The following is a 27563-nucleotide window of genomic DNA, read 5'->3' on the forward strand; positions in this document are numbered from 1 at the left end:
TACCAAGCAGAATTGATGTTTATTTACAGGAGCATTCCACAATCCATGGATGGGAAGAAAAAATACAGATTGACAATTGTTTTTTTAAAAGCTACCTACCTACCTGTACAGGCTGCAATTACATATGCAAAACTGGAAAAAAATAAAAAAGTCAGTGACCACAGTACATTACTTCAATGATTTCTGCACATGTTCAAAAATATATCACATAGGTGCAGTTTATACATCATCAACAAATTAAAAACCTCTCATGATCAGTCCACTCATAGAATACAGGATATTTCAAGTGAAACAGGCCTACTGTAAAAAATAAAGGGTGCAAGTGCAGATGCAGAGCCCTAGTGTGTGTAGATATATATATATATATATATATCCTTTTAAAAAGGAGTGCCAGGACCTACCTTCCACCCACAAAGTTCATGTTCAAAATGCACTAGCTGCTACACCTCCAGAGTTTAACTCAATTCTACTGGCTTTAGCTGTCAACATGGAGGTTAGGCAAGGATCTTGCTTCCCCCCCCGCCCCCCCTGTCCTTTGCACTACTGTAGAACTTAAGTCACAATAGCCTGCAGCTTTTGCACACAATTTGAGCTATTTGTTGTCAAGACGGAAGGATAACTGAACCTGGTGTGAACCAAAGTATGTTGCTTCCCCACCCAATTAATTCAATTAAATACAGTCAAGTTCCACCTGGAGTCACATTGTCTGATACGGCTTACATTTCTTGGCTGCAGAGTCATATTTTCAAAAATATTAAGAAAGGGAAAAGCACAGGGGGTGCCAAACAATGTTTTAGCAGAAGACAATAGGACCAAGATTTGCAGGAGGCTTGCTTTGGGCAAAGACATCCACCCCTGCTTCAAATCCAGACTTTCAGCCTGGGACTCTTCAAGCCCTTGGACTATATTCCAGAGTCAGGAAATGGGTGGGGAAGAGAGCCAAGCGCATATTAATAGCACTGTCTGTTCCGGGCCCTCACCAGTTCCCTGCATCTCCTTTCAGGAGCTGCAGCGCAACAGAATCTACCATACACAGAGGAACATGAACAACTGACAAGGGCTTGGATCCCCAAAGCTAACAAGACCAACAAAAAAAGAAATGGAATACCATTACTGGGGAAGGGGGGCTCTAAAAGAGCAAGCATGCAGAAAAGTTGTTCTTCAAATGTCCTCTTGTCGCCTGCGGGTGTTGCCATTGGACTCCATGATTAAGTGAACGCCATACTTCGAAAACTTCCTGCGCTCTAAGAACTGGCATGTTTGGGATGACGATAGGCTAAGGCATTTCTTTTCCCCGTCGTGCTAATTTTCTAAATGCAGAAGGAAGGATTTAATACACATCAAGGAGCATTCAGCCACAGAATTTCCACTTTTGCGGCCTGAAGTGCAGGTCAGGAACACTGGTATCGTAGAGTGAACCACTTTTCTTTGGCTGCCTGTTGGAGAACCATATCCAGGGAGTTCACTGGTGGCAAAGTGAGATTCTGAGCCAGATCCAATTGCTACAAGAAAGGACTGGGAAGAGGCCCAGGCTTCAGTTAAGAGTTAGCTGCCACAATCAGAAGATGTCAGGCTCCAGAATGTTCCATGCCTAGTGAACAAGCTAGCCCACAGATGTGTTAACTGTAAGGCATTATCAGATTATTAAAAGCAGTCCATTGTGCCTCCCACCCTCAGTGAGAGGCTGCTTAAACAGACTCATATGGGGAAAGCCTGATTTTTGACTCATTATCATCAGAGGGGCAGAGAAGAAAATATGCAAGAAACTTCTTATATACGCACAAAACTAACATATCTCCTGCACAGCTTGGTAGGCAGAGGAGGAGATAAGGTTTTTCCTGTTCCAGACATTGTGAGGATGCAAAAAGAAAAGCACTGGCAGGGGAGAGGAGGAAAGAAGAAGGTGAGATGACTGAAAATTGGCTAGGCTTCACCAGCAGTTTTATAAAATTTCAAGCATCCATCTGCAGATGCAGGACCACCATGATTTATGGCACTAGATTTTAAAACTGCAGATATTCACAGAAAGAATAAAAACATGGGGATGACGGAGGTATATGGAGGAGGAGAAATGGGGGGGGGGGGAGGATGGCATCTTGCATTCACTGAGATCTCACATTCTCTCTCCCACACTTCATCCCATCTACCTCCACCCTTTGGCTGTTAATACTCCAGTGAGGTTTGTTTAGATTCACTGACTGATCGATCAATGAATAAATCGCTCAAATATACCACAGAAGAAAAGCACTAACAGCTGATGGGCCACAATCCAGCCATTTTCTCTGGTCCCCATGAACTTCTCCCTAGGAGACGTTAATGTAGAACTCTATGAGATTCAGGGTCATTTTCATGGCGTACAAAGACTGACACTTGCATACAAGAGGTGTACAGAGTAACACCAGCCACTGACTACTGGCTCTCCATAAGTGAGCAGAAGTATACAGTGGGCAGGCCTTAACGCATGAGTTGGGAAACCAGTATCTGCACCAGCTTCCTGACATGCACACAAAGGGAACTGCTCACATTGTCACATCCATCTGTAGCATTGCTTTATATAAGACCTTGGAGATGAAGCCATTTGCTGAAGGGGTGGCAGGGGCAGCCTCCACTACACATCAAGCCTCTGATCCAGCCCCACCCCCATTTGCTTGGGTCATGCAGGGCTGCCATAGCAGCATAGATCACCGGCTACAAAATCAGCCTTTTGACAGCTCAGCACAGCTGAAACCCAGCCAGAAGACGAGGCCAACTCTCACGCTGCTCACTTGAGTTGAGAAGGCAGACGGAGGAAAAGACAAGGGCTGGAATGGAAGGGCAATGATCATTTCTCATCTCTCTGACCCTTCAATTCCTTCCCAAGCCAGGCCTGGCAAAACAAGATGCCTCAAGGAGACGAAGCCCAACACACACACATACACACACACAGCCCCATCCATCTCTAGTGTTGCTTAAGCAATGCAATGCCGCTGTATATATAACCATGATTGAACGTCCACCACCACCACAATAAATAGACGTGCGGAACGGAGGAAGGGAAAGGCCACGTCCTGACCAATGGAGGTGTGGCCCATCTTCAAGGCTCCACCTCAAACCATGTCCACCCCTTTTCCCCAGAAGAGGTAGGTGCCCAGCTGTCCAGTGCTTGTATTCCATGGACACAAAGGTGTGCTGTGCAGGGGTAGGGGAGGAAAGGGGAGACATGCAGCTTCCTCTCTTCAGTTCATACAAAAAACAGGCATGAGAGAGAATGTAGTCTAGCTTCCTTCCCCCAAACTGGGTCCAAAGGCCAACAAGGCGTACTCCCCCAGCCCCTTTTTCCTGGCTGTTCCTTTTGTCAGTCATTCAGTTGATGTCGTCGTACAGGCTGGGGGTGGGAGGGGCAAGTGGCTTGGGCTTCAGCTTCTTCTTACTGGAGCTCATTCCAGGAGCACCCCCAACTAGGCTCATATGCGGCTTCTTCTTTTTGGTTTTTCGGGACTCTGAGTTGTTTGTACCTGGGGAAGGGCAGAAAAAATGAGAGTAAGAGTCAGGGGGCACCAGCTAAGCCTTTGGCCCTGGCTCCTTGCTGCTTACCTATCAAACTTCCAGTCTGGCTTTCTTATGCCATCAGGCCCTCCCCACCTCCGTCCCAGTCACTAATTCATACATGCAAAGTTCATCCCCTCAATGCCTCTTATCAGCGCATTTATTTATTTATTTGATTTATACCCCGCCCACCCCACAGATGGGCTCAGGGCAGCTAACAACATTCAAAAAATACATTAAAAGTCACAAAAATATAAAATAAATAATGATTTTTTAAAAGTCATTAAAATAGTCCAGGAGCAGGCTATTTAAACAATTATCAGGAGTCTATACGAGCTCAGCAGATGGCCGAGGGCGGCCACAGAAGAAGTGGTGGTCTTAGATGGAAGGAGGAGAATACCTGCTGGCACTCAGCCAAAGGCCTGGCAGAACATCTCCGTTTTACAGGCCCTGCGAAACTGTAACAGGTCCCGCAGGGCCTGGATCTCCAGCGGGAGAGCATTCCACCAGGCTGGGGCCAGGGCAGAAAAAGCCCTGGCCCTGGTTGAGGCCAGACGGATGTCCCTCGGGCCGGGGACCACCAGGAGTTGCTTGTCTGCAGAGCGCAACGCCCTGCAGGGGACGTAATGGAAGAGGCGGTCCCGCAGGTATGCCGGTCCCAGTCCGTGAAGGACTTTAAACACCAAAGTTAACACCTTGAACCAGATCTGGAACTCCACTGGGAGCCAGCATTGAGAAACAGTGCACTGCAGTGGATCTAGGTTCAAATCCTGCCTCTGCTATGAATCTTGTTGGGTGACCTTCAGTCAATCTGCATGCTCATCCTAACCTACCTCAAAGGAATATTGAGTAGATAAAATTGAGGCAGTGAGAACCATGTATGAGCTCCTGGGAGAAAGCGAAGGATGAAAACAGACTAACTTGGCAGGCTGAACCTTCACCAAAAAGCATTTGGTATGAAGGGATAAAGTCTGACCTAAGTATTTATTTATTTATTTTTTAATTCTGTGTTGCCTTTTGCTGAACTGGAATCCATTCCAACGCTCCTCTGTTATTGTTTTAATGCTGTGCTAGAACATCTACAACTGATATTTGATGCAGCTGTGTATGTCATTTTAAATTTTGTAATTTTTAGGAATTGCTGATTTTTAAAAAAATTCTTTACAAAGAACCATCCTAGGTATTGCATAATTAGTGGTGCACAAGCACCCATAATAAATACAATGGTCTAGTCACATATGCAAGCCAAGAAACAAAAAACACTCATCACTGAAGCATCTCAGCATTACTCAGTGCTTAAAAGTCTCAGTCAAACTGATGAACTGTTTCTATTGAAAATGAATTGTATGTGAGGACTCTGACAGCTGCGCTGCACATGCTGGACATTTCTGTCATGTCACAACTGGCCCTCTCTCACAACTTCTGAGGACCCAAGTGCTCTCCACATGAAGTTTAATGTGCAGCTACTGGTCAACACTGGTTGTGCTGTTTCCTGCTCCTCTGCTGCAATAGTGGCTCTCTACCCAGTTTGGTGGTTAAGAGTGTGAGATTCTAATCTGGAGAACTGGGTTTGATTCCCCACTCCTCCACTTGAAGCCAGCTGGGTGACCTTGGGCCAATCACAGCTCTCTGGAGCTCTCTGAGCCCCACCCACCTCACAGGGTGATTGTCGTGAGGATAACAACATGTTTTGTAAACCGCTCTGAGTGGACATTAAGTTGTCCTGAAGGGTGGTATATATATAAAATGTTGTACTACTACTACTACTACTACTACTACTACTACTACTACTACTACTACTACTACTACTACTACTACTATACCCATCTATTTTTATTTCACTTTTCCTCCAATCATCTTGGAAGGACATACAAAGTTCTCCTTACCTTCATATTTTCTTCACAACAACCTTGTGAGATAGGGTAGGCTAAGGGACAGTGACCTAGTGACCTTCACTGGGTGGACATTTGAACTCAGGTCTCCTGGGTCCTAGTTGGATTGGATCCCCTAATCACAATCCATAACACTGGCTGTTTTTCTAGTTTCCCATACTGGCTTAATCTGCCAAGGAACTCCTGTTGCAAAATATCTGAATAGAAGATTCTGGACGGCATTCTCTGTTCACTTCGGATACCAACCAAACTAGGCCCCACCACGAACCTGAATAATCTCAAAGTGTACCTTACAACACACCCTGTCTTTAATCCTTGCAGAAGATGATCAGCAACAGTGGCAGGGCCAGCTCCAGCGTCGCCAGCACCTGAGGCAGCTTAAGGGCTGCCTGTGTGTGTGTACGCACTTGCACACCGGACTGCATGATGACGTCACTGCGTGTGACGTCATCACGCAGGGGCTGGGTGTGCGCACGGGGGGGCGGGGGCTTCCAGCCCTCCCATTCAGTTGCTCTGCGGGCCAGGCGCAGCTGGCTGCTGGCTGCGCCTGACCCACAAAGCAACTGAACGGGCGGCTGCCTGCTCAGCTGCCCCACACTGCCACTGCCAACACGCGCTTCTGGCTGGTGGCAGCGGCGGCAGCTCCGTGGCGTGCACCCCTGCCCCTGGGCTGGTGCCCCTCCAGTGCCTTAATGCCCTGAGGCAGCTGCTTCACCAGCCTCAATGGGCGGACCGGCCCTGAGCGGTGGACAAGGTTCCTAAGAGATAACCTGTCTGTAGTTACTGATCTCTCCACCTCAGGACTTCCTGGGGAGAAAATATCAACACTACTGATCTGAAGACTCACTCAGGCCCCTCCAGAGCTATGAGCCATGAGTCCATGAAATTTCAGTTTTTCACTAAACCAAAACAAATTACCCCAACAACTCTGAGGCCACAAAGTCAAGCTTAAAAACATAAAAGCTGGGCAGTGGCCAGCAATCCTGAGAACTGGGGGTGGGAAAGAGTAGGAAGTGATGGGAAGCAGGAATTTCCGGCACCTTTCAGGATCCTGCACTGAATACTGCAAGTTAAACACACATGTGACCGAGCTGTTCAGGCTTGTATAGGCTGTGGAATGAAGTTTATCCTGGAGTAGTTTTTTTAAAGACATGGAGGACACACATCCTTGGCCACTGACGAAAGCTCCCAAGGTCATCATTTGCACTTGGATCCACCAACATGCCCACCTATATTCTTACTTGCTTTTGAAGAGGCTGAGTCAGAGGGAGAGATGTCTGAAGACCCATCCCACTGCAGGCGACTCATGAGGGCCTGACTCTCTGCCACGTCAAAACTGTCATTCTCCACGCTTCCTTCAGTCTCAGGAAGTGAGCTAGGAAAAGGGGCAGCTGTGAGAGGAGTTGAAGCAGCAAGGTTGCCCACCCATATGCAGTTCCCCAACTCTGGAGCTCTAAAGCAAAATGAGACAAAATTCTGGCACAAGCCAAGTTTGCTAACCCCTCCTTTTCCATGCTCCACTGTTTCTTCCCACTGAACAGGTCTGCTTTTCTTAAAAAAAGGATTTTGCATAAAATTCAGTAACAAAGCCACACACTAAATCACTTTGCAGACCCATCTATCCCTTGTATCAAAACACTTGATCACCCAATGATTTTCTGTAGACAGAATTGCAGGACTGTAAGAAGTGACTATTACATGAAACGTCCATAGGTACTAGCTTACATGGCTCCCCCACACAGGCCTTAAAAAAAAGGACTAGATAAATAATCTTACAACAGTTGTAAGCAGTGATAGCTAAATGGAACATATACATCGGGCGTCTGCAACTTGTGGCTTAGTATGGAACCAAATACAGATATTTCAAAAAAAGAAAATGATATTTTTACATTAAGGTATACTGGAAGGGTAGATAGGATGCAAGAACAGCCAGTCTATGAAGGGAATAGCATGAAAAGATTTTTGTGGGACTAAATAGTAGCCCAGGTTAGCCCGATTTTATCTGATCTCATAAGCTAAGCAGGGTCAGCCCTGATTACTACTTGAATGGGAGACCACCAAGGAAGTCTAGGGTTGTTATACAAAGGCAGCCAGTGGCAAGCCACCTTTGATTGTCTCTTGCCTTGAAATCCTAATGGGATTGCTGTAAATCAGCTACACCTTGATAGCAAAAAAAGGTCTTAAGAGGACACTTTACAGAAAAGGAAATGATAAGAGAGAAAAAGTTGCCAGTAACCCAAGTGCAAACCATGTGCAGATTTATGCCAGTGCACTAAGACAATCTCACAGAGTGCTCCCTGGATATATTTATTACTTATCATAGACCTTGTGTGTTCCAGTTCTTAATAAAGGACTCATAACAACCAGTGTTTGGGCTGCAGAAACTTTACAGATTCTTAATCTACATGTACATGTTGATTGTAGTTTCAGTTATGTAAATAGGCTCTCTCTCTAATTGCATGCTCTGAATTTCGATGTAGTTTGGCTTTTTTATTTTAAAAGGCTGCAGGCCCTTGCTTCAGATGTTTACAAACAAGGATAAAGTCCACCATCTCTATTCTCCACTTGCATATGCCTGGGAACATCTGGCTGCTTGCTTTGGGGCACAGAATGCAGGACCAACTAAAGCAGTGACAATTCTCATGTTCTTATTGCTGACACTCATTAGGCATCCCACCCTACGGAAAATCAAGACGGACAAGGAGATGAATACCCCTTCCGCTAGCCCTTAGACATGAAATTGAGATTTTAATCAGTATGAGTGACGGGATGGCATTACTTATTCTAGATTAAGTAATCAAACACTACAAGTGTGATCTAAATTTCTCGTCCTTTGTGTTTGGAAAAGCAAATCCTCATAAGTTAGAGCAAAAGGGTATGAGGAGGTCAAGAAGCTTTGACTTCATATTGTGCACAGTTCCTCATTCCTCTAACCCACATAGGAAGGAGAAGTAAGATTACACTAAACTGTGCAAGCAAGTGTGGCTCGTGTGCACACTTTATTCATAATTTGAATTCTCTCAATGCAGAATGTGCAGAGACTGAGTACTCAGCAAGTAAGGAATTAGAGAACATCTAAGAGGGCTGCTACTGGACTAGTGTGGACTCCACCCACCTATAGATATGGCTGCGAGTATGTTTTGATGCCAAGGAAGCGCAGAGTTTACCTACCTGAAAAATCCCAGCTCTTACTATAATTGCAAAAATCTGGTTTCTAATTCTTACAACTACAAAGAAATGCTTAGCAGTATGTGAGCTTTTGCTGAAGTTTCAAAAGACACAAAGGGAAGGACAGAATGAAGCTCCCTGCAGTTTGAGCCAGAGCATAATTTTGTCCCTCCCCAGGAGCAAATTATGCAAAATAAGAACTGCAGCCAGCTGTCCAGTTTGCCTTATTTATACAAGTTTCAGAATTTCAACTTTTGCTGGTGCAGAAATTTTAACTTTTTTAAAAAAGTACAGTCCTGCCTCTCAGAGACCTTCCATTTGAACGTGGCCTTAAATCATATGAAATATTTGGGGGTGGGGGGGTCCACTTCACATCCGCCCTGCCTCCATCCCATCACACTTACGCAGAGGGTCCCAGGAGGTAGACCCTGACTGACCTCCGCTGTTCATCCGTGTGCTGGGGGCATCGCAGAGACCTGCAGGAAAAGGACACACACAGCAAGATCAGAGGCTGAGAATGTGCAGCTAAGAGGCACATCTCCTCACCTCCTTTGCCCACTATGCTAAATCTTTTAATGTTCTAGAAAGGAAGGTGCAACACTGTCAGATGGTGAGTGCTTGGGCATGCAGACAGGAGCATCCCTGGAGAAGAGAGGTACCCTGACTCTGTAAAATTCTCCCCAAATATACTTATTTTACTGTATCACTGAATTTGGAACCAGGCTGATAATTCAGCAGCCTGAGAAGCTCAGCTGTCTTTTTAAAACGCAAACTGTTATGCCTCGTGGCTACAAAACTAAACTTGCTGGCCTGGGAAGTGACACTGCAGAAGCCGGGGGGGTGGGGTCTGGAGTCCATTCACCAGGCACAGGATTTCAGTGACTGTTCATGAATAACAGAAGCAGAACAAATATAGGCCATTGAGCTTTGTTTGCAGAATAGTTCTCTCCCCTTGCAAGTACTAACCATGGTACAGCATGACATCACTACCAACATTAACCAGATTTTGCAATCCAACTAGCTAGCATCGATCATGGCTAGGAACAGCCCTGATGCAGTGGTATAATCATGATTAAGTATTGGCACAGATTGAGACGAGCCTCACTGTTGCTTAAACTGTTGCTTGCTTCTGAACACACAATTTAACTCCTGTAACTGAATGTCCAAACCCAAGAGCTACAGGGCAGTTGCTTAGAAATTTAAGCAGACATCAGTCCTAGCCATGACAGCCTCTGACTACGTGCTGAAGCTCAACGTTACCACCCTTCCACAGCCACTCAACATTCAGTGGGAAATGGAGGGGCGACAAGCCTCATGCAAGAAACTTTGAAGTGCCTCCTACACACCCTCTTGGAGTCTGAAACTGCTGCAAGGGAACGGTTAAAAGCAGAGCCTTGTGAACAGCTACAGGTCTGGCTGCCTGCAAAAAGTTAAAGCTCTCAATCAAACAGGCAGGGAGGATTTTATAAAATAACAGAGAAGTGTTCCTGTTTCACAGAAAATGGCTAGCAAAGAAGATTTGCAAGCTAGAATTTTTTGGTGGCCTAATTTGCAAGAACAATGAGCCGGGGGGGGAGGGGGTACTTCCTCTTATGTTTTCAATACCAACTCTTTTGCAGTTCAATTCACTGTAATCAGTGAAAGAGACTCACCCAGGTGGTGTGCAGTTTGTGAATTCATACCTCGAGAAATGAACTCTTTCCCCCTGCCCCCATCTTTAACTTTCAATGAATATTGTACTGAATATTAATTGTATCATCTGGAGGAAGCTATTGCCAAACAATCACCTCAATCTGGAATTTCACCCAGCCATGATCTTGTGAATATTCCTCCCCACACAGTCCCCTAGCCTGGCAACCATTAACATCGGCAAAGAAAGAAGGGGAGAAAATGGGGAGGAGACTGCTAGCTGGCTGGCTGGCTGGCAGTGAGAGCTGCCCAACATCTAGCTGACATGGTTCTCCTTCTGTGCCACTGGTATTTAAGGCTACCCAGAGGCATCAGCCAAAGGGCTCTTGTCCTTCAGGTCGCCGCCCCGAGCTAGCAAGAATACCGGTCAGGAGACAGAAGAAGACCTGGCCCATACTCAGATATCATTCCTTCCCCCCCCCCTTTCTCTTGCTGATTTTTCTTGTATTTTCGCTTTTGCATTATAAACCACTTTTCAGTCCCCACTGGAAGAAACAGCAAGATACAAGTAATCTGATGAATAAAGAGATTATGGGGATCGCACTCACCGTGTGCACATCTTCTTGGTGTGTTCAGAGATCACCCCACATTCCTAGAGGAAAAAAAAGGAAACAGATGGCATGATGAAATACAAAAGCAAAAGGAAACATCCATCGAATGTCCTGGGAACTCTATGATGCAAGAAGAGTAGACTAGCTTCTTTCAGCCAATAGGATTACTTAACTCACAAGGAGTTTAATATTAAGAAGTTCCGGTCAGCCCCAACGTACTCACTCATAGAGGAGGCTGGCTGCAGCATCTCTGCAGGTCCTTGCTCTGGGCTTGCCTCCTTCCAGTCAACCTCCACTGGGCTGCTCTGTATCAGGTATGATTTTGTGCAATCAACCCCGGTTGACAGACAAAGCCGAATTATCAACCCATGGAAGGCTGCCTATTGCACCCCTAACATGAGTTACCGCACCATTCCTTCCACTCAACAAGTGGCATGCTCCATTTGGCTACAACAGGTGAGCCCCCCACCCACAACCCAGTGTTTCTCATTCTTATTCACATGCACTCTGAAAAAATAAACCTTGGGTGCAGCAGTGAAGTCTACTTCTTGTTTTAATTCATAAGAAATCTAGGAAACACAGGTGAAGAGATCTGACAGTGAAACAAGAAGGTCCCAGGAAGAAGCTCTCATAGAGGCCAGGAAGGGATAGGGGAAGAGGAGAAATGGAAGAATATGGTGGCAGGCAAGCCAGTATGGCCTACCCAGAAACAAGGAACAAGCAGAAGCTTTACAAGCTTTAGAGTCAAAGTGGGTGCTGCCAGGTATCAAGAAACATATCTGGCTGGCTCTATTTGGGAGGTGCAGAAGACAGACTGGAGGGGATATTCCTTCTCAAGACAACTTTTCTCTTCAGCCTCAAAGAGATATTTATTAAAATGTATATATCCCTCTTTTCAGGGCTTTTTTTCTGGGAAAAGAGGTGGTGGAACTCAGTGGGTTGCCCTCGGAGAAAATGGTCACATGGCTGGTGGCCCCGCCCCCTGATCTCCAGACAGAGGGGAGCTTCGATTACCCTCCACACCACTGAGTGGCGCAGAGGGCAATCTAAACTCCCCTCTGTCTGGAGATCAGGGGGTGGGGCCACCAGCCATGTGACCATTTTCAAGAGGTTCCGGAACTCCGTTCCACTGCGTTCCAGCTGAAAAAAAGCCCTGCCTCTTTTCATTGTGTCTCAAGGTAGCTTACACACACTGTTAACACATTACAATTTAAAGCCAAAGCAATGACTTCCTGCCAGTTTGATGCTCTTTACAGCAGCAGATAGAACAAGAAAATCTCAAGGGACAAGGATAGAAGAGGCTAGAAATTAATTAAAATTAGAAAGCCAATTTTATTTAGTTGATTAAACAATACTATCACTGGAGCGTATTTCCATGGAACCCAAGTGCAAAACACCTTTGTCATCCACTTTGTGCCTCTAGCCAAAGCACTTTGGTTGGCCTTTCCTTGTGCTTTAAAACAGAATTGAACAAAACTTGGCATGAGCTGCTGCCGCCTCCTCCTCTTTGGCTATTCTTTTGGTCATGCAGCATCTATCCCACTACTAGAGCTAAATACATAGGAAGCCAGCCACACACAGCCCATAAGCGCTAAATATTATCTGGCTGCAAGTGGCTGGTGCATTCCTCTCCAAGATAACAGCAGCACCAAAGTCTCTTGGGTTTGCTTGTTTGGTACACTTTTAACCCACTTTTCTCCTCCCAGAATCAATACGGTCATATGACATTACTTAAGGCTCCTATCAGATAAGCTTAAATACCACAAATTTCTTAAAACTTAATTCAGAGAACTGAAGACCATACCTCTTAGCGACAAAAATTTCTCCTTTGGAACTTCCTGCAGCAGTACTGGAATGGCAGCAACAAGAGCGCCATCCTAACACACTGAGGAAGGCCATTCCACAAGACAGGGACCCATGGCAGAAAACGCTCTGGATCAAGAAGCAGGTGAGCAGATCTGCCTACATGTTGGCACTTGAAGCAGTCCTTGAACTCAAAAATGGAGCTGCCATACCAGGGCACGCAGGGGTGCAGGTCTCAGGCCTTGAAGGGTTTTAGCAAGTAACAACCAGCCTCTTGACTCGGCCCAGTATTCACTGAACAGCTTTAATGTTACAGGGGCAGCTGAATGTCAAGGTAGACTTAAAACAACTGGGATTCTGCAGTCAGTGAGCAACTTTGGTTAAATTCAACCAGTGTGCTGTAGTGGTTAGAGTGCCAGGCTCAATCTGCGAGAGACTCAGGTTTGAATCCCGGCTCTGCCATAGAAGCTGGCTGGCTGACCTTAGGCCAGGAAGTCTCTTTCAGCTTAACATCCCTTGCAGGGTTGCTGCGAGGATAAAACGAAGAGGAGAACAATGTAAGCCAATTTGGGTTCCCCCACCGGGGAAAAAGGCTGGGTAGAAACGGGGTAAACAAACAGACCATGTGAGCCTTCCCCCTCAGAGTCACATAATTTTCATGTCACCTCCTGGTGATAAATTGGTTGGGGTATTTCAAGACTGGTTCCAAGCAGGCAGAGTGTGCTAAGGCCCCCTCCACCTGCCACCCCTAGCCATTTCTGCAGTTATTCACAAGCCCTCCCAATGGCCATTTACATGCCTAGTAGCATTTCTGTTTGTGTTCCTGGCTATGTACACCACTGGAGGAAGGGTGTGCAGGCATGTGTGGGGCAGAGGTGGCAGGTGGGCCTGCCATGTGTATGCCTTTCCCTGGTCAAAAAAAGGCAAGTGGGTGAGAAGCAGAGGAAGGGCATGAGTGAGTGTGCATGTGGTCAGGAAGTGGAGCAATAGGGGGCCCTGGAAGCTACCCCTGCCTGTAGGTGTGTTTTTCAAGGAAAACCATCAGATAACAATTGTTCTGTATGGAACGAGATGGTAGCGCACAGCAGCAGGCTGAAGGAAACTTAGTAGAAAAAACTCACCGTGGTGAGCAGTGTGCGGAGTTCCTCGGGGCCCAGGGTTTCATAATTTACTCCAGCAGAGTTGTTATACTATAGAACAGAGCACACACACAGAGAGATTTTAAGGTGTACATAAATGCAATTTCCCTTTTAACCTCCGTCTCCAAGTACAACATGCTAACCAGGTCGGTCGCATGCCCTGGCCCTTTAAATTCTGCTTAGCCCCTGGTTGCACATGCACAGCAACATAGAACAGGCCCTGATAACCAGAGGACTCCAGAAGCCACAAGAAGAGGAATCCACAGCCCAGAGCTCAACTCACCTTAAATGGGTCCAAGTTCCCACTCAGCTCCCCTAAGGTGTGGGGCGGGTGGAGAAAGACAAAATGACAGTTAGAAACACCAGACACCCCCCTCCCCATCAACTTCATGCAGAGACCAGGAAAACTGGAACTCAGCATGTACATATTTCTTCTCAAAGGTGACCCCATTTATTTCACATATGGACATCTGTCTGCCAAATCACAAACAGGACCACCTCTAAATTTTGCACTGGGGAAACCTAAATGCTGTGTAATCACATACACACAGATTGTGTCCAGAGCAAGAACTCTTCAGTTCCACCGCAGCATGGAGGGCTTTGCAAACATTGCAGGGAGGGGAGGGGCTGTGGTTCAGAGGCAGAGCATCTGCTTTGCATGCAAAAGGTCCCAGGTTCAATCCCTGGCATCTCCAGCTAAAAGGATCAAGTTGTAAGAGATGTAAAAGATCTCTACATGAGACCCTGGAGAGCTGCGGTCAGTCTAAATGGACAGAACCAGCCTCGATGAATCAAGGGTGCGATATAAGGCAGCTTCATGAGGCCTTGGGTGAAATTCTCCTGTGTGGGGCTCCTGCATACGCTCAGGCCATCTCTCTTTTGGTGCCTAGTACAGTGTTTGGCACGAAGGAGGTCCCTGAGCAGTCCTGCACCATCCTAGTGCAATTAATTACCCCCTTTCCCAACATTAGCTAGCAGCTCTGTGTCAAGCAACCCTACCCACTCGAGAGAGACTGGCAAAGGGCCACTCAACCAAAGGCCGCACCCCAAGCCCAGAAACCTTGACTGCCCTGCTTGTGAACAAAAGCAGTGATTCTCCACAGAATGACTGAACAGGAAACTGGAGGAATCTCCAGGTCATAGCACAAGTTCGCTGCCTTGCATTTTGCACATCCCTGTAACAGAACTTCCCAAACTGTGCAGGGCACACTTGCTCAGTTATGCTGAACTTGATCCTTGAAAGCTTATACCCTGGAAATCTTGTTGGTCTTTAAGGAGCTCCTGGACTCAAATCTAAATCTTAGATACCCTAAAACATACATCTTTTCTAGTAAGTGAAGCATGCATCCAGTAGCAGTGTTTCCCGGGAGCCAAGGAAACACTGCTACAGTGTGGAAGCAGGATGCTTTGGGAGTAGGCAGTGGATACTCACCATTTTTATGTTTCATGGACTTGGATCTTCTGGGGGAGTTGGGATTCTGAAACAAGAATGAAAGAATGAATGTTTTTTTTTAAAAAAACCCACTCACTCAATCAATCAGACACTCAGATCTTGCTACTACTCATAAACAGCACAGTGAATGGTTGTTCAAACCCAGACCACCAAACCCAGGCCCTCCACACCCTACCCCAACCAAGATAGCAGTGGTACTGATGATGCAGCACCAGTTTCAGAGCATATTGCTCTCAGTAAGTCAAGTGGGCCAATGCAAAAGAAGACACAAGTGCTCCAAAAGCAAGTTGCTGCTTCCCTGAACCACCACCACCACCACCACCACCACCAAGCAAACTCTCAGCCAAGCACAAGTAAAATTTATTAACAGGTCATCCCAAAGAACTCAGATCTCTTCACTAGCTGCTTTCCTACAAGGGCTCTGCAAATTAAGCTCAGAAACTAAGATAAAGGCCATCAACATTAAGAGAAAAACAGCAGAGGGGTGAGGGGGGCTCCCTGGATTCCGGCTACTCTTTACAAAAAGGCTACAAAAGCAGTTCGTGATTCTTCCCCTCCCCGCACATGCCCATTTCAAGTCCCACCCCCATACGCAGAATAATAAGAACAATATTACCTTATCTGATTTTCTCTTCTTGGCTGGTAAGGAAGAGAAAAAGGCTGTTTTAACACACCACCACTACCAGAGCACAACAAAACCCATTCAGTTCCTGATGTCCAGTTCTGACCAAATGTTTTCTATGAGTCTTTCTAACAATGGTATACTTCAACTAGCAGTACACAGTTGCCAAATGACTAGAAAAACATTTTTTTGTACTTCAGATTCCTTTACCAGAGGAAAAATTCTTAACAGATGTACACTCTTGCACTGAGCTCCATACCTTTCCCAGTCAAAAATGCTGGATGTCTCCCTCAGCTCTGGCCAAAATCTAGCTGGACTCCTCCCCATGGATATGGGCTCCACCCATGAGGTAAAGAGCCCCTCCCTTAGGCTCTCACTTAGCTATCAGGATTTTTTGCCTCAATTCAGCATGAGTTCCAAATATAAATAGCAAGCCACTTTTCCTATTAGCCTGCTGCATAACCCTAGTCCTGTGATTGTACTATCTAGAGAACAAGGGCGGCTCTACAATCGGGTGCCTCTTGTGATAACCTGACCCCCGCCCTGACCACCCACCCTGTCTGGAATGTCTCTTGGAATGTCCCGCCTTGTTCCTCCAACAGGCGCCTGGTGGAACCAACATGGCAAGATGTGCAGGTGCAGTAAGGCTTCCCCCACTCTCACAAGGAGGGAAGGCACATTCACTGCTCCGGCTCCTGGGCAGCAGTAGAGGTTTCATGCCCCACCCCCCAAAATCCACAACCCAAAAATACTGCACCCCTCCATCACAGAGCTGATCCTGCCACAGGCATTTATTCCCCTGCCTTTATTCCCCCATACCTTTCTTCTCAGATCCGTACGACCAGTCATTATCGTTGATATCATCATTGTCCTCCTGGTCACTCTCAGATTTGTTCATGTTGTTGCTACTGGCTATCCTACAACAAAAGATACAAACAGGAAGAAAATTTGGCTAACTTGGAGAAAAGTGGAGGGGGAGCAGAGTCATGTTCCAGGCAACCCTGAAGTTCTTTTAGGTAGCCTATCAAGGAGAAGAATTAACATCGGTGGACAAAATTTTCCCTGAAAGCCCGTTCTGGTGACTGCTATGAATCTTTACCTGCAGCCACAGGGAAAGATCTGAATCATTCTTGAGGGGCCCTGTGACAAACAGGCCTCTTCTAGAATTTAAATTTTGAAACCCTGATAAGTCTACCTGCTTGTGACCCAAATTACATTTTTATTATTCACCAATAACCTTGCTAGCAGCACAGGCAAGATATCTGAATGTAAGTCAAGGTCTAGATGTATCTGCTCTCCCTGGCTGAAAAAGTTGAGTCAAAACAATGTTTATTGAACTGTGAGAAAGTTTTGCTTGGATCCCTACAAAAGGGGACAAAAACGAACACGAGTCAGTACGCTCGCTACCAATCCTCTAGCCTTGTTGTACAAAAGCCCTTTAGTGAAGTTACACATGTACTGTATCTTTTTTATTTCTTCTGCCACAGAGCATGTTTAAGCTGAACTCCTTTGAGTGGAAAAAAGTTTTAAATTAATACAGGTAACTTGGCACAGGTTCATCGAGGGGTCCACGCCCCTAGCTGTTAAGCTTCCTCCCTTAGGGGCTGGCCTGTGACAGTATTCTCACTTTCCACAGGATTGCAATGGAGCCATCCCCCACCTCGAATGTACCTTGCCTGCACTTGTGGCACAAAGCCTCCCCCCCATCATTTCTGTCAACTGGACAGTGGCCTCCTGAGTCAGGCCCCTGGTCTATCTAGGACAATCTTGTCTCCTCTGACTGGCAGGGGCTCTCCAAGTACTCATGGAGAGGTTTCTCACATCATGGGCTACCTGATGAACTGGAGATGCTGGGGACTGAACCTGGGAGTTTCCACAGGCAAATCAGATGCTCTGTCACTTTGCCATGGCCCACCCCCTGTCCCGCCTCTTACAGTTGCAAAGGCGAGGTCAACAACACACAGAATATGCCGAGTCAAATCTCACGAGTTGTGTGTGCACATGGCTGAGCAGGGCTTCCACAACGTGAGGACAGGAGGACTCTACTGCCTTTCCCCATGCCCAGCAGAAGAACAAATGGTGCAAAAGTAAGTTCCCTGACTGATGCGCATGTAGCAGAATTCAACTTTTTGGTGCCACATAAGCAGAGAGAAGTCATAGGCCTCTGTGCACTTAACCCAACTCCCCGAACCAGCACCCTCAAACACACACACACCCCTTTAAGGCTTCATTTCCAGCTCCGCATCCCCGCCCCTGTCCTCCTCCTCAAGGCCTCACCTGCGATTGGCGATGCGGCTGCTGTTTCGACCCATACCAAGACACTTCTCCAAGTGCGGGGCAAAGCGTGAGGCAGCAATACTTCGGCTGCAGTTTGGGCACACGCATTCCTTGTTCTTCCACTGGTTGTAGACCTGTCCAAAGATATCCAGCCCTGGCTGATCCACAATTTCTACAGGCAAAAAACAGAGAGGGACCTCTGAGTAAGAGTGAGAGGCTGGCGGGTAAGCAGAGAGTCATTAGGCATAGGCATCCCGAGGAAAAAGACAGATGAACCTGCTGCTGAGTTCAAAAGCAAGCCTTGCTGCTGGAGCACCATCTAGAGCTGCCGTTCTGCATGATGAAGCTCTAGATCTTTCATACACAAGCCTCAGCCACAGAGAGGAGACTGCACCAGCATCCTATGCTGCAGGTCTTGCCACAAAACATGAACTAAAAATAAGAACATGCCTGTTGTTCATTAAGTCCTCGTCCTGTACCTGCATCTCCTTCCTCCATTGCCTCATTCCACATAAGCAACTGGGGCTGCCTCTTTCTCTGTAACCTAAGGTCACTGGTTCTCTCACTGCATTCCTGGGAACACTCGGGAATTTCTGAACACTCATCTGTAATAGCAGATGAGATCCCTTGAAGGAAGCTTGTCCACCATTACCTGTCTCCCTCTGCAACACAAGCTGCAGAGGAACCTAGGAGCCATGTTCAATTCATGGAAGGTAGCAGCAAGGATCCGGTGCTCTGGACGAACTTTTTGCCCTCTGATGAGCCCATGAACCCTTTTGCGTGTTTAGTCAGGGGTTCTATAGCAGAGAAGTGAATGCAGAAAAAGTTCCCTGAGAGCCCAGTTACACATTGTATGCACCACATCAAAAGTAGCAACATATTAGTGTATAATTGGATGAACTTACCAAGAAACAATGTTTGTAATGGCACAGAATGATAAAGATGAATTTAGACCCATGTGTGTACAAAACATTAGCCACCTTTCTATATTAAAGCATTCAAGGCAGCTTACAACAAACATACAAGTACATTAAAAAAAACCTTAATTTAAAATCGCAATTTAAAACTACATAAAAGTAGAAAAACTAAACAAATGTCATTCTGAAGAAAATCATCTTCAGCTGCCTCATAAAACTAAAAAAAAAAAAGTGGGCCGGGCACAGCTCCCTGGAGACGTTGTTCTGTATTTTGTGTGTGTATGTTTTTGTGACAACTTCGAAATATTCACTTCTGTAAAATTTCTGTTAAAAGTAATTTTTTTTAAAAAGTAGCCATGTCTAAGTTTGTGGATGCTAAGAACTGTGAAGGGGTCCTTGCAAAGATGTCTGGAGGGGGTCCTAAGAGAAACACCCCATAAATCCATGCCAGGCTTCAGACATGAGAGTAAGGAAAGAGTCGTTGGAGACAAACCTGGCACAACACTTACCAAAGTCCTTCATGCTATCAGGATCTGTCTCATCGAGAAAGAAGTAGCCACACTTGACAGCCCGATGCACCTCGAAGCACAAGCCCAGGCAGGCGTCATCAACCAAGTCACTATATATATCATGAGCCACAGCCTAAAAGCAATAAGACCTCAAAAAGATGAAACACTGGGGAAGAGCTGCAAAGTAGCAGAGCAAGTCTAAACTGGATCAGGCCTCAGAATCAACAAGGCTCATCTTTAGAACATATAAAGCAGAATATTAATTCATTTACACGGCTGACTCCTATTAACCTTGTGCTTATATAACCACTCTTCAGGACAGATTAGTGCCGCACTCAGAGTGGTTAACAAATCAGTGTTATTATTCTTATCCCCACCACAGACACTCTGTGAGGTAGGTGCGGCTGAGAGAGCTCTGACACTGTTACTGACCCAAGGTCATCCAGCTCGCTTCAAGTGGAGGAGTGGGAAATCAAACCCAGTTCTCCAGATGAGAGTCCTGCTGCTCTTAACCAGTACACCAAACTGGTTCTATTAAGAGAATGGCAAAAACAGATGAAGCCATTTTTTTTCCAGGCTCAACTTCGGGACTAAAGGAATGTGGAGGGTATCCATGCTCCAAGGCTGATCTTGGTGATCCCAGCCCCCTTCATTGCCAAGAGCTGCTGCTACAGGGCAAACTTTTGAATGTAGATGATGGGTCACTGCAGACCTAACAATGAGACATGACAAGCATCTCCTTTTCTACCTTGTCCAAAGCTAATCTTACACAGCTTCCCACCAGAATAGAGGCATAGGACCTATGTTAGAAGATGTGGGATTTGGGCTGGGCGGGCAGGAGGTACAGACACACAGATATACAGCAAAAAACAAGATATACACATCAATTGCACCAGAACGTTGTGGACTTCGCTCAGAATGGCCTGTGATTCATGTTATGTTTCTGCATTGGAACCACAGCCAAGCCTGGAAGAGAGAGTGGCCAGGATTGCAAAATTTTCTTTGTTGTGGAACTGAAACCATGTAAACAAATTGTCCTATTTTATTCTGTTTAAATACAAAGGACAAAATCCAATGTGAAGTTCTTCTCCCATTGAAACAAACGCTGCGCTGACAAAACTATTCTTAATTGCAGTGGTGATTGCAAAGAAGACTTCCTGCAGGCAACATCAAATTGGTCCAGAAGATATTTTTAAAAGAACCTCTTACAATATTTACGCCAATATAAAACTAGGGCTTTCCCCCCAGGTATAACTAAAAAAAAAAAAAGAGGTTGGTCTTACATTCACATACCAGTTATATCCAGTAAAAAAGAAAGGGGGAGACATTTTTTTAGAGTGGTTGTCTTACAGTCATGGCTGCCTTCCTTTCAAGTAAATACTATTTTTCTAAGTACCCACATCGGAGCTGCAACACCAAGGAATTACTCTGGGGCTAAATCAGGAGAACAGATCCTCTACCTTGAGAGTTTTCCCCCCCTCCACATTCCCAAGTTTCACCTTACGCCCAGGGGCATGGCTCTCTCGAAATCCTTTGCCAGAAGCCTCAGCTTACCTCCAACTTGCTGTTATCCAGGCCCGACAAAGTCATTTCCTCCATTTTCATTTGCAAATACTAAGGAAGAAGACACCAAGAACGCAGCATAGCAAAGGCCAAGCTGAAATGGGCAGGGATCTTCCTATATACAGAAAAAAAGAAAACATCACCTTTAGCTAAACATGATTGCACTGCAAATGCTGCATATTTTCACAGACACATCAGCTCACCGTTTAAGCTGACACAGACTTGCCTATGAACAGCTGTTAGCTGGTTAGGTGTAGACCCATCTTAGAAGAGGCCTTCCTTTCTGTGAAAGGTGATTGCTTCTTTTAAGAAGCACCCTGCCTTAACACTTGGGTAAGCCCTTTCATTAAAATGGTTTTCAAAATGCCTGATCTGAGGGTATTCTTAAACTGACGTAAACGTTTTTAGTGGTTTCATCTAACTCATTCACCAACTGTGCAATCCTCGTCAGAGTTACTCCACTATAAACCCTCTGAAATCCAACAGGCATGGAGTGGGGTAACTCTGCATACGATTGCACGTACAAATGTCATCCTCCCAAGTAGGGAGCTTAAATAATTTGCTGGCGTGCATACTATAGGAAGACCTACAGTATGCTTCTCAATGAGAGTTATCTGGCTACTGTTCACAAGCGCCTCACTCCAGCTGTAGGGAGGTAGGGTTTTGTGCCTCTAACAGAGATAGATCCCACGGGAGAATTGATACCACATCAGCCAGATTTCTTGCATCTTCCTATCACTCCAGTAGCACTACCCTGGAAACCTCTAAAACATGGCTCACCTCTTGGTGTGGTTCATGTCCTCTGAAGTCTTAAGAAGTCAGAGAGAGAACCAATGTCATTTCCATACCTAACTTTCTGTTTATAAAAAGATGACATGAGAAGCATCAAATCTTAGGATGCTGAACTGCGCTGAGCACTAAATTTCATACTTGCTCATGCCATCAAAGAGATGTGAAGTCTACACAAACCTGACTACAATTCATAGAGTTACTTGAAAGGTGTGGACGCTGTGTGAAAAGGTATGAATGCTGCCTCCTGAAGTCTTAGAAGCCACAGAAGATAAGATCTTCAGTAGTTGGAGGGGGGGGGCACAGGGCCCTTGTCCCTCCTACAAGCAGCAGAACCAGAATTATGCAACGCAAGGTAAGTGAATTACATAAACTGACCAAATCATGTAATTTTTCCTAATTTTGCTAGAATTCTGCTCTTCTTGACACATAATTGTAATCATTTTCACTGCCCTGAGCAAATGCACCAGCTACCCCTAGACTAAAAAGACCTCATTGATTTTGTCAGATGAGCCTACAGTGTGGTCCAAACAGAGAACATCTTTGACAATGATCAATGGCAGGACATTAGTCACAGGCACTGGACTATCAGTCTAATTTCTTCACCCCAAAGTGACTGTCCAGAGCAGGGCAAAAACCAACTTAACAAATCTTGTCCAGAATTTTTTTTCTGGATTACACTGCCCAGCACCCCACCCCCCATTTCTTGGTTGCAATAGTCACAAGGGAAGGAAGTAGAGACAATTTTTTTGAGAAAGTACATTTCTAGATCTCCCTACAGAATCATGATTCTAAGAGAACCAGAGCAAACCACAAAGTGACCTATTGCTACCCCCCCAATGCAATGCCTCTGCCACTACGAAGACCAGAGCTATGTTTATAGACTATATACATGTAGCATCTGACAGAGACATGAGAACAAACGCATACCCCTAAAAGAGCTGACAGACAGAAGCAAAGTGGCAGAAAACAGCAATTTGAAAATAATGCCATTTTGTGCCACAGCTTTCACTACTCCCCCCTCCCCTCAGTTTTCTGCTCAACCCACTGCAATACAAAAAGATCCAGGTGACCTAGACCACAGAATCTTCTGCAGCAGACAGGACCACCAAAAGGGTGCATATTCACAAGAGACAAAGAATGCTGGGAACAATCATTCATCCCACGATTCAGGGCAGCCCTTTCTTTTCAATGTATACCATGCTGGATCCAAGATGACTGTGTTTCCTTTGAAGATCTTCTGCTGACTCACCCTCTCTTTCTCTCCCAGAACCTCCAGGCCCTGAGCTGGAGCCTGTCTCAGGGCAAAAGTAGAGGGGGAGGTGGCCACAGAAAAGGAAGGGGGCAAATCTGAGAGCTCTCATAGGCTGCAAGGAAGCTCCCAGGTCCATTTGCAGATCGAGGGGAGGGGGAGATTTCCCCACTCGTTTCCATAGCACATTTATGAATCTGTGGGCTCTTTTTGAAGAGAGACTGGTCAGTGAAAAAGCGTGTGATGAGATTTGATTTAAAAAGCAGCAAATTATCTTCTTCCATTACTGTTTCCCAGAAAACTCTAAAAACGTTTTTTAAAAAAACATGAAGCAGATTCAGCTGGCCAGCCCTCAACTTTTTAAAGCAACATCTCTCTCTCTCTCTCTCTCTCCTCCCACCTCTAATTTTATACAAATACACACACATATATCAATATAATATGCCCCAATTAAAGGGCTGTCTGAAGATCTAGCCATCTTAGTCCTTACAAATTCAATGCCAACATCGAAGAAATTGAGTTTGTTAAAAAAAAAAGTTGGGTGTTTGTTTTTACTCCTTTGTAAGGCTGGTGCCTACAAATCTGATTTTTTTCTCCCTGTCTTTCCTGACACTGAAACCAAAAAGGAAAGAAATATTTGCTGGGCAAGCAACGCCACACCGATGCACACACATACAATTGTACAATATTCCCATACTAGTCACATCCTGCTTTCCAGGACTAAGCTTGAAAAGAATGCACACAGCTAGCCCTTGCCCAAGTTATGGGAGATTCCACCTCCAAGCTAGAGGCACAGAGACAATATCTTTTTTATCTGTTGTCTTCCCTACTTGCCATGTTCCAGCATGGATTTCCTCGTGAAGCAGGCCCAAGAATGGCACACACTTCACAGAGGAAAGTCAGATATGGGGTGTGGGGCGGGGGGGGGGGAGAGCTTGGAGTTCTGAATACAGGGAGGGAGGGAGAAGACCTATGAAGAATGGTCTGGCTCACAGGGCTGCCAATAACTTGGGGCTCTCCCAGGTTTCCTTATTGTTGAGAGAGGGCTCCTTTTAACAGCAGATGTAGCCTTCATTAGCCTAACAAAGAATGGAAAAAAAAACCCAGTCACTATGGGACTCTGTAATGTCCACTGAGAACTCGCCGCCAGCCATCTGGAATGAGAATGATTCCCCCATCCTATCCCTGATCTAGACCAGGTGCTGAAAGAGGAAAGAGTCCCAATGGGAACCTGAAAAGCAGCTCTCTTATTAGAGGTCCCCACCACCACCAACAGATCCCTACAATACAAGGAACTGAACACCTAGATGAGGTAGTATGCCCCATAGGATAGCCAACAAGAAAGGTGGGGAGTACACAGTTGATTGATTTTATCTGACTCTGTTGTATATGAGTGGGCTGATGGCAACTCACCTCAAACCTTAACTTAAAACACATACTGGACTATATTATATTGTCACCACCAATCACCTCCAGCTGGTACACCCCAAACATGCCCCTTCTCAAACAGCTCCCCACATACAGTCCTTGACTTGCTCACTGACTCATGCTTCCCCCCAACCTGTTATTCCCTCAGCACACTTGCTGGCATCTTACTATGCTATTCAGTTCACTGAACACTTCCTTCCCTTCTTTTGGGGATGAGGATAGAGTTCAGCCCCGCATACCTCTTCTTCAACACTCCCTGAATTTAGGGCTGGTTCTCAGAAAAACCACACCGTGGGGTCTGAAAAGTCTCCCTCAGCCCTTTTAAAACATCTTTTAAGCCCCAGAATTAGAGGTGATGGCTAAACAGGAATTCAAAAGTGGCAGTTACAGACAAAACAACTCTCTCATCTGCTCTCGAACCCTAGATGTATTGGGCTAGGCAGGCCACAATAACCAAGCAGTGAAGAAAATTCAATCCAGTCTGCTCAGAAGCATCCTTGCCTTTATTATTGCCCAAGCTGGACACTGGTGCCCATGAGGTGAGAGGGGAGAGACAGGCATTCTTCCAAATGAAATAGTCACATTTAAGTGCCTGGTGGAAATTCAGCTTATCTTATTCCTTTAAAGGATGCAGCCAAGGCTGGTACTTAATAACAGTTTCTCCAGACTAGAAGGATTGCCTGCTTTGCCTGCTTCTTGTTTCACCTATACCCTTATTTGCAATCACTGTGCCTTCACTTGCAAATCTGTTTGCATGTTTTTCATTATCCAGCATTTCTGTCTATATATCTGTGTATCTACTACATTTTCATCTTTCCCTTCCTACAAAGGAAACTAGTAACTGGCCCAAGGTCACCAACTTGCTTCATGGCTGAGTGGATCTTCCAAGTCCCAATCCTACATTAGAACTACACCAGCTCCCATATCCAGACTACTACTCCTCTCATCTGCATCCTTTCCCCGCCTTCGCCCTCCAACATGGAACCCTGCTCCTGTCAAAGAAGACCCACAACTTCCCATTTCCTTGCCCAGCCCCCCATGTCAAAGCCATAACACCTCTTTCTCAGCCCGCCACAGCAACAGACACAACCTCCTTGCTTGCTTAGCACCCTCCTTGCCACTTCCACATCCCCCTCCTTATTTACCCCCTCATTCACTTACTAGTACCTCACTCCTTTTCAATCAATCCCCTCCCTTGCATTAGCTACTCTGACCCACTTCATTTAATACCTCTTTCTCTCCCTTTCTCACTTATTCTAGTCACCTCCCCACTTGCTATTCCACACACACAATGAATTTCTGCTCCCCCTTACCAGCCTTTTGCCCCACAAATTACCCTATTAGCCATCCGCTCCCATGCCCATTTCCTTAGCAATGTAATCACCACCTCACTGAATCAAACCAAAGCCTCCTCTCTACCCAGCATCCTGTTTCCAACGTAGCCAGTCGATGGGGAAAGTATAGGGGCCCCCCACCCTGTTCCCCACGACCTGATATTTAGAGAGGCAGCCTCTTTAAAAAAGGAGCCACCACAATGCATTTGAAGAAGCAGGCTCCAGCCCAGGGAAAGTTCACAGTGGCAATTAAGGTGTCCCCAAACTCCTACGCCTTTTCCTCTCCCGACATAAAAGCTCCCTTTGCTGAGACCTGTCCAGCACGAACTTCTTCCACCCTTTCAAGTTAGAATACGGGAGCTGCTGTGCAGGATCCGGCCAAAGGTCCACCCAGGCGAGCGCTCTGACTCTTGAACAGCAGCCTGCCAGAGGCTTCCGGGAAGAATGCAAGCAGGGATGGGACGGCTACAGCCCCCCCCCATCGATTCCCCCCGCCTCCGGGGTTAAGAGGTATACTGCTTCTGAGCATGGAGGCTCCAACCAGCTCTGTTGTCCCGGCGAAGCTTTCCACCCCTTTGCCACCGCACACCCCTTCCCAGACCCCTAGTTCCCCTCACCGCACTGCACCCAACGCATCCCCTCGCCCCCCCACCACCACCGCCCACCTGCTCATATTTGGCCCCTCTCCTGCATGCCCCCGCCCCTCCCCAATTTTGACCGTCCCTCCCGTTCACTCTCCCCTTACACTCACCCCACACACACAGGCAGGCCGACGAAGAGGGGGCCGCTCACGCCCGGGTCCCCCTGCCCCTCCGGCCCACGCCTGCACCCCACCAGGCAACCTGCCGGGCCCCAGGCGACGCGGCCATGCCCCCTCCCCGTCGGGCCCCAGCTTAGGGCAAGGGCCCCGGCAGGAGGAGGGAGGAGAGAGTCAGGGCCAGCCGGCCTAGCACGTCCGCCGCCGCAGCCGCCGCCTTCCCTCCTCCTCCTTCTTCTGCAGTCGCAGCCAGAGCGAAGGAAGCGGCGCCGGGAAGGGAGAGGGAGTGGAGGGGGGGGGCACCTTTTGCAAGAGGTAATCAACCTAGCTTAGTGGCTCCGGCGAGGGGGCGGGACCAGGAGGAGGGAGGGAGGGAAGGGGCGGTGTCCCCCAATGGCAGGGCTTGAGGGGGAGAGGAGGCGCCCAATGGCCACCGCCTCTGGCTCCGCCTCCTCCTCTCGCTGTCATTCAAGGCGGTGCGCGAGGAGCTGCCGCTTTCGCTACATTGTTGCAAAGGCGCAGGACGTCAGAGGGTTCCAAGGGGGGTTTGGGGGTGGGGGCGAGAGGGGGGAAGAATCAACCCATATGGCTGACTCCTAATTTTGGACATAGTAACCCCCCTCCCCACGCACACACGCCACCACCACTCAGTTTTGCAGGATGTGATCGCGGGGGGGGGGGGGCCTGGATCCTCACCACACTATTTTCAGCTACCAGAAGTCACTCACTCACGTAATGTTTATATATCTGTATCTTTATCTAATACCTATGTCTAAATGCATTTATCATTATACAGACTTATATCCATAAATATAAAGGAAGAGTGTGTCTAAATATGTTTATATATCTATATCTTTAATACATATATCTAAATGTATTTATAAATAGATTTATA

General features: G+C 46.5%; 1 protein-coding gene across 3 annotated transcripts; it reads right to left on the reverse strand.

The window, feature by feature from the left end:
* Positions 1-26957, reverse strand: ATXN7L3 (ataxin 7 like 3). Of its 3 annotated transcripts, none has more exons than XM_054992567.1 (13): positions 26663-26957; positions 21100-21223; positions 19546-19678; positions 18120-18291; positions 16662-16759; positions 15837-15859; positions 15200-15245; positions 14051-14082; positions 13750-13818; positions 10823-10866; positions 9023-9061; positions 6659-6792; positions 1-3494 (listed from the first exon to the last, which is right to left on the reverse strand). In XM_054992567.1, the coding sequence occupies exons 2-13, from the start codon at positions 21148-21150 to the stop codon at positions 3343-3345; spliced, it is 993 nt and encodes a 330-aa protein (XP_054848542.1). In that variant the 5' UTR covers positions 21151-21223; positions 26663-26957; the 3' UTR covers positions 1-3342. The 3 variants fall into 3 exon arrangements, with proteins under 3 accessions (XP_054848542.1, XP_054848541.1, XP_054848543.1); XM_054992566.1 differs by having other exon boundaries at positions 8990-9061; XM_054992568.1 differs by lacking the exon at positions 6659-6792 and having other exon boundaries at positions 3325-3494; positions 8990-9061.
* Positions 26958-27563: the final 606 nt, after the last annotated feature.

Source organism: Eublepharis macularius, chromosome 12, assembly GCF_028583425.1.
Source record: "Eublepharis macularius isolate TG4126 chromosome 12, MPM_Emac_v1.0, whole genome shotgun sequence".
Classification (NCBI taxonomy): domain Eukaryota; kingdom Metazoa; phylum Chordata; class Lepidosauria; order Squamata; family Eublepharidae; genus Eublepharis; species Eublepharis macularius.

What these genes read in the sequence shown, in the direction of transcription:
- ATXN7L3 (XM_054992566.1), bottom strand. Translation starts at nt 21,150, where the DNA reads ATGAAAATGGAGGAAATGACTTTGTCGGGCCTGGATAACAGCAAGTTG. An exon ending in TGATAGCATGAAGGACTTTG is followed by an intron (nt 18,292 to 19,545) that starts GTAAGTGTTGTG and finishes TTTTGCCTGTAG; the next exon opens with AAATTGTGGATCAGCCAGGG. An exon ending in TCCGCACACTGCTCACCACG is followed by an intron (nt 10,867 to 13,749) that starts GTGAGTTTTTTC and finishes TTTTTCCTCTAG; the next exon opens with GAATGTGGGGTGATCTCTGA.